At 39.1% G+C, this 14,426-nt stretch overlaps 1 protein-coding gene across 3 annotated transcripts in view; it reads right to left on the minus strand.

Moving 5' to 3' along the window:
* CTCF (CCCTC-binding factor) overlaps window positions 1-14,426 on the minus strand; it is a 46,620-nt gene that overhangs the window by 16,330 nt on the left and 15,864 nt on the right. For all 3 annotated transcript variants that reach the window (XM_088830227.1, XM_055412520.2, XM_055412521.2), the window contains one exon: window positions 165-954. In XM_088830227.1, the coding sequence (XP_088686353.1) occupies window positions 165-945 (781 nt within the window). In that variant the 5' untranslated portion in view covers window positions 946-954. The remainder of the gene's footprint in view (window positions 1-164; window positions 955-14,426) is intronic.

Below are 14,426 nucleotides of genomic sequence, written 5' to 3' on the forward strand. Positions count from 1 at the left end.
AGTACTCAACTTGAAAAAACTTCTTTTAGACTGGCTAAAAAAACTGATACCCCATTACAATCTTTAAAAAATAAATCCAGTTAATATAAAATAATCTGCATATGTACTGTTATGTGCTTTATCCCAAAATGGTTTTGAGAATATAATGGATAAACTTATTTTACCTTTCTTTTTAATTTTTGTTGGCTTTGGAGGCTTCATGTTACCAACCACTTTCTCTGCATTAACCTCTGACAGCAGACCCTCCTGCTGCTCTTCCTCAAAATCATACACAGACACATCCACATCTTTGCCCTCCTCTGTGTAACGCAGTTTGCTCTTTTTGGTTTTCTTTGTTTTTTTGGCTGGTGGCTGATAGTCTGGGTCTTTTTGCCAACTAGGATCTTCCTGAGGCGGAAGTTCCCCTTGCTCTAGGGTCTCCACCTCTCCGTTGGCCCCCACTTTTACTACTTGAAACCCTTCAGGCAAAGGTAAGGTGTGACATATCACGGGTTCACTTTCTGCAAGGCCCTCTTTAGACACTTCATTCTCATAAGCCCCCTGAAGTTCTTCTACTGAAGTGGTAGCAACAGGTACAGTCACAGGAACAGGTACTTGTACAAGTTGAAGCTCTCCTATGTTTATAGGCTGTTCCTCCATATTTACAACCTGCAAGGTTATAATCTGGGTATCGTCCACAGCAGCCTCTGCTTCTGGAGCAACTGCACCCTCCATGACTTCAGTCTTCATCTGAAGAAGGGTAGGATCCAGCTGTTCCATCATCACCATCTGTACACTGCTATTGACATCCTGGACCACCTCACCACCATCAGTCTGGTTCTGGGGAAGGTGGCAAGCGTCCTCTTCCTGGCCCCCTTCCCGGCGTCTCTGGTAAGTCTTTCTCTCCTTTCCTTTAATGAAAGTTTCAGACTCTTCCACAATGGCTTCAACCGCCTCACCTTCCATTTCCCCTTCCTTTAGTAAGGGAAAACACAGATTGTTATTTAAAATAAAATTTATCTAAATGAAAACATATACATTTTAAAACAAAGACCACCAATGTTTGTTAATATTACAAAGACACAACAGATATTATTATGCACCTCCTGGTGGAAGAAGGGAATACCATTTATTAAGCAATCTTTTAAGACAAAACAAAAAAATCTTACATCAAGCCTCTAGATCCAACTACCAATTAATAGGAAATTGGTGACAGAGGATATTAATTTACACTCCAGGGATGAAATTCATGAAACCCAGACTAAAGGAAACTGCAGGAATAACTACTCATTGTCTTCTGTAAAGAAATCACCAGGAAGAAAAAAAATGTGACGGGTACAGGCAGAACCTACACATCAGTGGTTCTTATGCTAGGAGACATTTGGCAAGGCCTGGACATGTTTCTGACTGTGTGGATCACAACAAACTGTGGAAAATTCTTAAAGAGATGGGAGACCAGACCACCTGACCTGCCTCCTGAGAAATCTGTATGCAGGTCAAGAAGCAGTTAGAACTGGACATGGAACAACGGACTGGTTCCAAATTAAAAATGGAGTACGGCAAGGCTGTATATTGTCACCCTGCTTATTTAACTTATATGCAGAGTACATTATGCGAAATGCCAGGCTGGATGAAGCACAAGCTGGAATCAAGATTGCCGGGAGAAATATCAAATAACCTCAGATATGCAAATAACACCACCCTTACAGCAGAAAGTGAAAAGGAACTGAAGAGTTTCTTGATGAAAGTCAAAGAGGAGAGTGAAATAGCTGGCTTAAAACTCAACATTCAGAAAACTAAGATCATGGCATCCGGTCCCATCACTTCATGGCAAATAGCTGGGGAAATGGTGGAAGCAGTGACAGATTTTCTTATCTTGGGCTCCAAAATTACTGCAGATGGTGACTGCAGTCATGAAATTAAAAGACTCTTGCTCCTTGGAAGAAGTTTTGACCAACCTAGACATTATATTAAAAAGCTGAGACATTACTTTGCCAACAATGGTCCATCCAGTCAAGGCTATGGTTTTTCCAATGGTCATGTATGGATTGAGAGTTGGATTATAGAGAAAGCTGAGCACTGAAGAATTGATGTTTTTGAACTGTGGTGTTGGAGAAGACTCTTGAGAGTGCCTTGGACTGCTAGGAGATCCAACCAGTCCATCCTAAAGTAAATCAGTCCTGAATATTCATTGGAAGGACTGATGCTGAAACTCCAATACTTTGGCCACCTGATGTGAAAAACTGACTCACTAGAAAAGACCCTGATGCTGGGCAAGATTGAAGGCAGGAGGAGAAGGGGACGACAGAGGATGAGATGATTGGATGGCATCACCGACTCGATGGACATGAGTTTGAGCAAGCTCCGGGAGTTAGTGATGGAAAGGGAAGCCTGGCATCTTGCAGTCCATGGGTTCGCAAAGAGTCGGACGTGACTGAGCAACCCAACTTGACTTGGACATGTTTCCAGTTGTTACTACTTGTGCAGGTAAGCTACCAGTATCTCGTGCTATCTAGGGGATAGAGGCCAGAGACGTTACTAAGCATCCTGCTCTGCACAGGTGAGTCTTTCACAACAAAGAATTATTGGTCCCCAAATGTCAGTAAGTGCAGAGGTTGAGAAACCCTGATACAGACAAAAGAAGCTTAAGAGATACAGCAACCACAATCTATGGATCTTGTTTGTATCGATTCAAACCGACAAATGTTTTTTAAAAATGCTATGAGACAAAGAGATTCAACTCTGTCTGGATATTTGATATCAGAATGCCTTTTCACCATCCTTTTCTTTTTCTTTGAGCCAGAATCAGAACTTGAATCCAACGAGTCTAATGGCCCTGCTTGTAGCTACCACACACCTCCACCTCCTGTCTCATACCATCATCTCATACGTGAAATACATTCATGTATTTCTCTTCTCTATAAGACCATAAGTTTGTTGAGGACAGAGACCATGTATATAACAAGTAGTTTTTACCCTTTAGCACTGTGCCCAGGTTATTAGTAAGAACACAATAAATGCTAACTGAATACATAGTAGAAAAGAGAAAAATCAGTTTCTCTCTGATTTATAGTTTTGGGCTCTTACATCTTGTGAGTGCTGAGAATACCCAGGTATCTAAGAGTAAAATGAGTCTGAGCCATGTCCAATTCCAATCAATAAACTGACTTAACAAAACTGACAAGTATATAAAAGGTTAATTCAAAATTAAAATTTAAAGTATTTTGTATTCTTGTTCTCATCTCAAACAAAGCTTCTGCCACGTCTATCAGAGACCCATCTCTTCAATTCAGGTACGTTAACACTCTCCATAATAGCAGTCAGAGAAGGCTCCTTAAGTCAGGACCACCTGCAAGATAGTATAAAGACTAAGATTATGCAGACTTGATCCTGCATTTTAGGAGTTATTGTCTGACAAAAGAGAGAATAGGTACAATGGCTCAAGATAAAAGAAGGTAGGTTTGGCCAGGTGTGAGATCAAGATGGGCAGGACTTTTAAAGGCAACATGGTGCGTGCTGCACACACACGCTTAAAAAGCATACAACAAAGAAGAGAAAGAGATAGGAGAAAGATGTGTTGGTTGTGGCCATAGATTGGACGGTCTTGAATGACGAAATATTAAGACCATACTTATTTGGTTGTCAATGGAAATCACATATGCTTTCTAAGCACTGAAAATTGAGACTTACTTGATCCATAAAGAACAGTGCTTGATTTCTTCAACAACGTGTATCTGTATATTTGGAAACAGGAGAGATGTACTGACCCCAAATAATCTATTCAGATTCATGACTGGTTGGTCTTTAAGCCATTATTTTCCCTCGAATGTATCTGCTGATAAAACAACCACACTATTATGCACTTAAATTTTTCTCAAAATAATCTGTTTCCCCAGTGGGCTTGTTAAAACTCTTTGAAGGAAAAAGCCAGGGTTGAAGCAACCCTACTTTGGACTGATTCAGCAAACCTCACTATCTGCGTAGAACAAAACCAAGCTTAATGGAAAACCTTGTGGGTTGCTGGGTTTCCCTGGTTTGTTCTGCCATTACCTACTTTCCTTAGCCCCTTGAACTCAACAACCAAGAGTCTACTACAATGCTCGATGCAAAGACCTTTTATTATCTGTTCCATTAACAGGACAAATATAACAAAATGCCACCACAGAACATAAGGGTCAAGGGACATTTGTGAAGTGCTTTATAATTTGCCTACAAATGAAAAATGTCTGAGCATCAATGTGCTAGCATTTTTATAAGATCTTATTTATATTTCTGATAGTGAAAAACTACTTTAGGCATGATCCTAGCTATAATATCTTTCATATAACCACTACTGTTCAAACATATCATTCTTGGGATAAGAATGTTCTACACTAGAACCACCCAATAGAAACGTGAGCTACATACAATATAATTCAAATTTTTCCAGTAGCTGTATTTAAAAGTAAAAAGAAACAGACAAAATCAACTTTAGTAATCTAACCCAATATATCCAAAATAGTATCATTTCAAGATGAAATCAATAAAAAAAGTTGAGATACTGTACCTTCTTTTTTTACAATAAGCCTTTGAAATCTGGTATAAATTTTATAGTACATCTCAATTTGAACCAGTTACATGGTAAATTCTCAACAGCCACATGTGGGTAGGTGCTACTGAGGACCAGGAACACTGGCTTAACCTCGGAACTTCTAAAAACAGAATTTCGGGCTCTATCCTTGACCCACAGAATTACAACTTGCAATTTAACAGATCCCCGAATGGTGTCATATATTAAAGTCTGAGATGCACTACTTTGTACTATTACTTTCCTCATTTTTTCCAAAACAAAAAAAACTTCCCAGGCCATGATGGTCTGAAATCAATACCCCAACAGATGATAACTTCAAGGCTGGAGTTAGAAACAAAGAAAAGAATGCCCCATCCATGATGGAAACATTCTTGGAAAAGTATCAAAAAACAAAAAATTTCACATGCTGTAAATGCTAATGCTGGCCCTGCCACAGAATCACTACATAACCCAGGCTATTCAGATATCCTCAATAATAAAACTGGTGGAGGAGACACATTTAATCTCTGAGCTCGGTGGGATTTTGTAGCACACAACAATCTGAAGAACACTGAAAAATCCATCTTGTCTCTGCCATGAATTTGAGAACTTAAAATACTATAAATTGCTTGTAAATAACCAAGTCCAACCCAAAAGAGGTTGTGGAATTATAAACCAGGCAGAAAAAGAATTGGTGCAAAGGAATCAAATTGAAACCAATTATGCTGCCTGGGAGTTGAGCTGATAAGAGTATCCTCTCACCAAGAAAAAACACATGGCATAAAGTCCGTGAACATCACCATCTATTCAGGGTCTCATAGCAATAGGTTCTATTTTTACAAAGAAAAATCAGACACAAAGTAGCAAGCCACCAGCCTCCCCCATTCACCCCTTGGAAGTCTCAGGGCATGCCTTCCAGGAGTGGATTGCTCTACTTCCTCTGGGGGTGGGGGATGGGGGGAAGGGAAGGAGCCTACCAGCCAGTAACTAACCTAACAGGCTGGACAGGGGCCGCTCTCCCCAGCCCCTGGAGACGGTGCTACCCTAGCTGTCTCACTCCATGAGTGGTTTGGATCCATCCTTCCCTCCTCCCACGGGCTCAGTTGTGCCTCCTACTTTCCACTCAGTTTCTCTCGAGTCTGTCATACTCTTGGCTTCTCTGCTTACTTGAGTCAGGTGTGCTTTCTGGGTTCTGTCAAATCTTTTAAATGACCACTGTCATTAAGAACAGGTTTACACTAACCTCTGGACAAAACTCTTTTAGATTATCAAGCTTATTTATAGAAGCCTGAAAAATGAAGCACAAACAGGACTTTAAAAAAATGCTTACAATTTCTACACCTAATCACCTAGTACTTTTCTTTTTTTCCGTCTCTTAGAGGTAAATATAGATGAGACTATAAACATAAAATTTACATACACTTGTATATGGCTTTGTGGTATTTTAAATACCTTACTAAAAAGGACTCCACTCCCAACTCAGCCCTCTCTGGTCCCTCTGCTTGGTACACAAGCACCATTCACCAGGAACCACACCAGCCAACCTGAAGGTCTTCCCCTCATCCTCAAACTCAATTTTTCTTTGGCATCTAACAGTATGAAACTCATTCCTCCTTCATCAGCCTCTCTTCTCTCTTGGCTCCTGCTTTCCTAGGTCTCTCCCTTGTTTCTGAGAGCTCTTCCCCCAGCTGCTCTGAGCAAGACTCTGTTCCTTGCTCTGTAGTCATTCAGTTCATGAACCTTTTTACTTCAGTTGTCTCAACCCAGAGGTCTTCTAAATCCACATGTGCAGTTCCACAGTTTCAGCGCCTAAAGGATCTCTCTCTTCTGTGGGTGTCTGGCTATCACCTTCAACTCAGTGTCACTGGATAAGCAATAAAGAAACCTGGGGAATTCCCTGGCAGTCCAGGGGTTAGGACTCAGTGCTCTCACTGCTATGGCCCAGGTTCAATCCCTGGTTGGGGAACTAAGATCCTGCAAGCTGTGCGGCGCAGCTAAAATAAAAGAAAGAAACACAGACTCTAAACCCTCATCATCCTTAACCAACCAAATGAGCTTGGCAAAATGGATTAGTCCTCTGGGCTGCAGCAGCACACAAAAAATGGAACTTTGAAGAACAGATCCTTCCCTGTACTCTCTACCATCTTGGTGAAAAACTGAAGCTTGGGAGTATTTAAAAAAAAAACAACAAACCATTCGATCAGATCAACTTATGGGTAGAAGATGGGGAAAAGGGGGTTCCCTTAGACTGAGGCAGGGTGAAACTGGCATATGAGGGTGAGGAACCTGGAAGAGAGGAAAATTGGTATCTGAGTACCTCTCGCTCACCACTATTCTCTCACTGTGAAAAAAAACACACGCTGACTGGTTGAGTGGGAGGGTACACAGGCCCACACTCTTCACAAAGGATCCAGAAGTCTGCCTATGCTCCTACACCACCAGCCTGACCTGCATCCTAAGGGAACCTGCTGGATCAGCTCCTCCCCTCTTGCCTGTCAGCGCTGTATCAGCTTTTTATTGCTCAAATCTTTTTCTCTTAAAATTCCCCTTAACCCCACTTGACAATTTTGCATCTGCTGTATTCCCCCTTGATCAACCCCACAGTAGCTGTCTCTATTCCTTTACATCTCTTCCACACCTCAGTTCACCAGTTTGGTTTCTGTTCCCCAATACTCAATTGAACTGCTCTGAAGCCAGTAATGGCCCTTAACTGGTAAATCCAAAGGAGACTTTTCTGTCCTTATCTGACTTGACCTCTTTGTGGAATTCAGCATTCTATTCTAGGCTTTAACCAAAATTATGCCAGACCACCAGAAAGCTGGGTATACTTGGGTCACTTGATCTTATTCCTTCCAGAACTGCTCTCACCAAGTTTTATTTTGACATTATGCCTTTGACTTACACTAAAGTATACATGGAAGAAATTTCATTTGGAGTTACGTGCTTGGAAAAGCTTTGTTTCAACTAAGGAATTTTTTTCTTTTATTCTGAGACCTATGTAACAGGATCATGTTACCATTATTTTAGCTGGCCACACTTATGAATCTTTTCCTTCTCAAACTATGTAGTAACTTTTTATTCTAATTTGTATTTTCTGGGGCTTTGAATTTGTATCATTTACTATTTATATTTTCTATACATTTCTTCAACTTCTTTGTGGAACAAGATGAGCTATAAATAAAATTATATATATCTATTATTTAATAAATAGGAAATTCAGAAAAACATATAGAAATATAAACTTACAACATTCTTAACACAACCCAATTCAAAATTTGCGGACCTTTTTGAAGATCACAAAACTCTTCTAGGAGGCATAAAAGACCTCACTTAACAGGCACACTGCTTAGCAGCAGCAGCAGCTATCCTATACCCATGACCAGAAAAGCCAAACATCATAAAGATGTTAATTATTTCTAGTTCATATAATTTTCAAAATCTGGCTGAAAAATAAACAAGATATTGAGGATAGTGATAAAATTTCTGAAAAATGAAGGCCACCCTTTATTTCCAAATATCAACATAGTATAAAGCCACAATAAGTAATATAGTGTAGTACTGTCACTATTACAGCCAGCCAATATAAATAGAATAGAGAATCCAGAAACAACTGGTAGCATATATGAAGTTGTCAGTTTAAAATTACTTGGGGAGGACATCCCTGATGGTCCAGTGGTTAAGCATCAGAACTCTCAAAGCAGGGGCCCAGGTTCCATCCCTGGTCAGGAAACTAGATACCACGTGCCACACTGAGAATGTGCATGCCACAACAAAGATCCTGAGTACCACAACTCGGACCTAGCGGAGCCAAATAAATATTTAAAAAATTAAATCAGAACGAAAGAGGATTATTTTGATAAAAGGTGCCAGAAAAACTATAAATGAGTGGAGTATTTAAGTTATAGCAAGTTACACCTTTGATCCATCTGGAATATATTCTGTTGTAAGAGATAAGGAGACATTAACAAAAACAAAAAAGACATGGGAATTCCCCATCCAGTGGTTAGGACTCCATGCTCTCTCATGCTCAGGTTTGATCCCTGGCTGGGGATCTGGGATCCCACAAGCCAAATCTGAAAATAAAACTTGAAAAAGATATAGGTAAATGGCCTTCTGATCTCAGAATGAGGAAGGCTTTATGTTTAAGATTCCTAAATAATAGGAGAGCATAGAGGAAACTGTTGAAATTTTGACCACCTTGAAGCTTAAAAAAAACACCCCCCAAAACTATAAAAACCAAAACATGTTGAATAAAATGGTCAAAAAGAACATATCTGCAGCATATATGACAAAAGATTAATAATATCCTTATTATATTAGTAGTCATAAATTTTATAAGAAAAAGACAAATACCAAAAAAGGCTAGGAAAGGACACAAGTAGATCACTCAAAGAAATACAAATGGTAGATGAATTAAAAAAAAAAATAACTAAGTCTAAACATTAAGAATACAAAAAAAAAAACCCAATGTGACAGCACTGCACCTCTATTAAACCTTGAGACTATTTTAAAGGATAACTCTCAACCCAGTGAAATCAGCAAGGTAACTCACAGATACAACGAACAATCTAGTGGCTGCCAGAGAGGAGGTAAGCTGGGGGTGGGTGACACAGGAGAAAAAGACTAAGAGGTACAAACTACCAGTTATAAAATAAATGTTACAAAGAATAAAAAATATTAACTTTGTATGGTGTGCAATCTAAAAAAATATTGAATCACTATGTTGTACACCTGAAACTAATATTCTAACTACAAAAAAAAAAATCAGCAAGATAACTGGTGATGAGTCAACAATTTTTAATATTCAAATTGTGATCCAATAATTTAGCTTCAGATTTTATGCTCAGAAATAATCAGAGATTATAGGGACATTATTAATCAGAGTGAATAATTATAAACAACCTAAAATTACAACCATAGGGGAAAGTTTAATTTGGTAAATGATGATACATCCATGTTAAAAATCATGTTTTAATATAATCCTCATATGAGGGAAATGCTTGTTCCATACTAAAAACGGGGGGAGGGAGGGGGGTGAGAAATAGAATGGAATAGTCATTAAGAGCTAGGCTTTCCTGCCAGAGACCTGAATCCCATTTCTGGTTCTTCTACCTACTAGGAGTGTGACCTGGAGTGAAACATGCTACCCTTCTGTGCTTACTTTCCTTCTTACAAAACAAAGATAATAATGGTATCCACTTCAGTGGTTGCTGTAAAGATTAAATAGAACAATGTGGGCAAAACCTGGCTACTGTGCTCGTCTATATCTTTATAGGTCACCCCAGAAGGCAAACGAACACCTTAGCTGAATACATGACCTTTCAGTTTCTTAGAATTCTAATCACAAACCTTAGATAAAATTTTCCCCACAAAAATTACTTCTCTGATAAACTACCAATTACCTTTAGAAACAAGGTAGTTGACAGAAATCTGGTGGCTGATCAAATCCAGGAATGAAAGAGGAAAAAAAAAGAGTCAAAGGAACAGAACAGCCTCCCAGGCTGGTCTCTTACTAGTCTGTATAGCATACTGCTGCCAGACTAAATCTTCCTGAAATGAGGCACAAAAACTCATGAGGATTGAGGGTTACTGAATCAACTCCAATCTCTTTGGCTTCACTCCCAGAGCTCTGTAAGATTTGTTACCATCCTTTCAAACCATCCAACCTCACCTTTGGTGCATCTTCCACAGAAGTGCCTACTGTCTTGTCTCCTCCAGGTCTAGTCATCCCCTATTCAAAGATTTCTCAACCTTGACTAGTGCAGTCTGACTCTAATTTGTTTTGTTTTTGTTATTTTGTTTATTTATTTGAATACAGTGTTCTGTGTACCTGTCTTTTCCCTAATAGATTATTAGCTTATCAAGGGCAGGAAGTATGCCTTTCACTTCTGAATATTCTATAGCAATGAACACAAAACAGTGTTAGGTAAGCAGTAGGCATTCAATACTAGTGTCACTGTCATATGAAACATGTATAAATGGTCCCTGCATGTGACAAAAGGAGGAAGAAAACATAAAAAACAAAACATTGTTTGTATGCTAAGTGGAAGTTTAACTATATGAATTTATATCCTTCATTGCTATGTTTCTGTCATTCCTCATAAAGAAAAAAGTAAGCCCTGACAATACAAGTATAGGTTTAGATTTTAAAAATACTGCCACAAAAATAAAAGCTAATTGTGAATATACTAATTTTTGAAGATGTTAAGGCTTAGTAATTTATCACCTCATTATATGGCTTTATAGCAAATGTGTCAGGTTATTTCTCAAAGGGAAACTACCAAAATAATCTTTCATACTCACCACTGTATAGTCATTTGGGGAGACTGGTTATTATAAAATATACATGTACTAAGAATAAGACACGCACTGAGAATAAGACAGTAGAGAAGGATAATTTCCAGAAGTCCACTTTACAAATAAAATCACCAAAACTTTTGCTTAATACACTACTGTTTTCTACAAGGGACAAATGACTGTTAAAAACCCCAACTTATTTCTTGGAGCAGATCAGAAGACGGACTACACTCTTGGCAGGAAAACAGCAGCCCCAACTCCCCACTGAGCTTCCACAAGCCACAGCAATTTTGAAACAATCTAACATGGAGGTCACCTAACAACTTGCCTTCAGACTGCTCAATACAAAACATCAGACATCATTAGAAGACAAAAAAGAAAGGAGACACTTTGTAGCTTTCTCTCTTCTAGATCACAAGAATGTTTTCATACCAGGAGACTGAAAAACCTAATCCAGTATCCGCACTGGGGGGCGTGGGTGTATCTGCTCAGTCAAGTCTGACTCTTTGCGACCCCTTGGACTGTAGCCATTCTGACTGCAGAGAATACTAAGTGCCATTATGACAAGGGGAAAAAACGAATTACAATAAGTAACCAGTCTCTGAGAGTGAAAGGAAAAGCTAAGACTTATTGGATGCATAACACTAGCCAAAAATAATTTACCCCTTAAAAAGTTAAAAGTTGAAAAAATTAAAATAGAAGAATAAAATAACTATTTTACTCTATTGTTTCTAGAAATTTACTGTTTCTAGAAATATATACATCATCATTTTATCTGACAGCTGAAAATAAAGTGAAGTATCATGCCCCAAAATACTGAGTACCGGGAAAGCTGCAGACTACAGAATAAAGAAAGGGAAGGAGCTGGGTGGAAAGGATGACTCAATCTGAGAAGCAGAAAAATATCAGTGACCATTTATTTCAGGATGGTCAGAAGCAGCCTTTATCTGAAGTAGCACTCACCTACTCAGCCACATATACACCTTTCTCTTCCCTGTTATGTGCTGTTAACTTTAAAAAGAACAGCTGGGGCATGTAGGTGAGGAGAGAGAGGAAATTAAAAGGGAAACAATGTATCTCTTAAGTAATAAAGGTTAAGAGCACCCCAGTTTTTAACAATCCTTCTCCCCATTTTTGGACTGTGAAGAAAGGTGATCGCCGAAGAATTGATTTTTTTGAACTGTGGTGCTGGAGAAGACTCTTGAGAGTCCCTTGGACTGCAAGGAGATCCAACCAGTCCATTCTAGGGGAGATCGATCCTGGGTATTCATTGGAGGGACTGATGCTAAAGCTGAAACTCCAATACTTTGGCCACCTCATGCGACAAGTTGACTCACTGTAAAAGAGTCTGATGCTGGGAGGGATTGAGGGTGGGAGAAGACGGGGACGACAGAGAATGAGATGGCTGGATGGCATCACCGACTCTATGGACATGAGTTTGAGTGAGCTCCGGGAGTTGGTAATGGACAGGGAGGCCTGGCGTGCTGTGGTTCATGGGGTCGCAAAGAGTCGGACACGACTGAGCGACTGAACTGAACTCCCCATTTGTTAATATTAAAAGATACAGTCAAAACAGTTATTCTAATAGCTACTTGAAAAAAAAATCTAAGGAGAGCTTCAAATGTAGGAAATATATACATAATAAAATATTTGTAATAGCAACAGTGAACAACTATAGGAGGTGAAAGAGTTCTTTTGCTACAAAGAACAATAATAAGTGCTAAACCAATAATAATTCTTTGAACAAAAGGCACTGATACTGTGTACACAGAAATGAACTTCCCTTTTAATTACTTAAAAAAAAAAAAAAAAGTCCTAACTGCATAGCTCTCGTCTCAGAGAGCTCCTCATCTGACAGGGAGAGAAAGAGAATAGGAGATATACCGTGTGTGCTATAACAGGTTATAGCACCATGTGGCAAAAAGGATGGCTTATGCTGGTGAAGGTGGGCTTTAAAGAGAAATTGCTAAAGCTAGCTCTTAAAGGATGTGATGGACCTTGCCAGACAAACTATAGTAGAGAAGAATATTCTAGCAAAGGATAATAGTAAATGGAGAAAACTTAAGCCCCTCATTAAGAGTAGTCTGTTTATTTCACTCACTGGACATTCATACATGAAACAGAAGACAAAGCTTTTCTGGCTGTCAGCATCCTCAGTTCAGTTCAGTTCAGTCGCTCAGTCGTGTCCGACTCTTTGCGACCCCATGAATCACAGCACGCCAGGCTTCCCTGTCAGCATCCTAGTGCCACAGTATTCATTGGAGGCAGCCTCCCAAGCATGAGCTATCCCTCTCTGCCTTCTACAGCCTGAATGATACTTTTGCTGGCATACAGCAACCTAAGCCTCATTTCTCTTTGTTCTCTCATTTCTCTAGTCTCCCAAGGGTGACTATGTCAGGGGCTACAAAGTCTCTCCTTGCCCTGCTCCAGGTCCATATTCCTAAAAGCAGCTCAGAATTAACTGTTTACAGTGGTCCTACAGTGTTTCATCACTGAAAATATAAGAAAGGCTGAGGATGTACAGCAAGTCAATCACTTTGAACAAGTAATTATGTTATAAAAAGGAATAAATTATACACACAGTATAAAATATACAAAACATCTAATAAGTACACCTATGGATTTGGGGGCAGTTCTACCTGAGCAGTGGTTCCCAAAAACTTGGTTGGCATTAAAATCACCTGATGAGATTTAAAATGCACAGATCCCAGAGTCTTTCAGTAGGTTTGGGGAGACAGACCTTATCTCAAAAGGCCCCCAGGTGATCCTGACATAGCATATTTGCTTTCACTTTAAAGTGACTGACCTACAATACAATCGTTATTCACCCTAAATGCAAGTTGACATAAATCAAAACTCTTCAAATACCCATAGTTTTCTACTATTACAATTTCTGGTTCATTCTTTAGAATAATTTCGTTTGTTGCATGACTTGAGAAGAAAGTTCTAAAATTTCACCTCTATCGTGGGTAGCAACAACATAAAAACAATCACTATAGGTAGTATGGACAAACTCAACGTATGACAAAAGGAAAAAAAGGGTGGGGAAGGAGAGAAATGGACACACACAGCAGAGTGAATTCATGATTTTGTAGGGTGTCTCAGTGACCATATGGCCACTGCTCTAGGATCTCTGTAACCCAAAACTCACTCATGAAGTGGAATCAGTAGAAATTAAGACCATTTTTATCTGGTAAATGGTGTCTCCTATAAGGTCAAGATTAAATAAGGAGTCAACAGTTTAAACTCAGCAATGTCTGTACCAAAGATATAGTAATATTAATAAATGGCAATATGCCATCTTTGAACAAAGATCAAGAAAGTTACATGAAAAAATAAGATATCCTTAGTGACTAAACAGCAAAAACACAAAATATGAATAATAAAGAGCTAGTCAACAGAATAAAAGAAATCTAAAAAACAGACACCTAGAGCCAGACAACTTGGAATGTGAAGTCAAATGGGCCTTATGAACAAAGCTAGTGGAGGTGATGGAATTCCAGTTGAACTGTTTCAAATCCTGAAAGATGATGCTGTGAAAGTGCTGCACTCAATATGCCAGCAAATTTGGAAAACTCAGCAGTGGCCACAGGACTGGAAA

The sequence above is a fragment of the Moschus berezovskii genome, chromosome 22, assembly GCF_049115385.1.
Source record: "Moschus berezovskii isolate FMDL1 chromosome 22, NW_MosBer_1.0, whole genome shotgun sequence".
Classification (NCBI taxonomy): Eukaryota; Metazoa; Chordata; class Mammalia; order Artiodactyla; family Moschidae; genus Moschus; species Moschus berezovskii.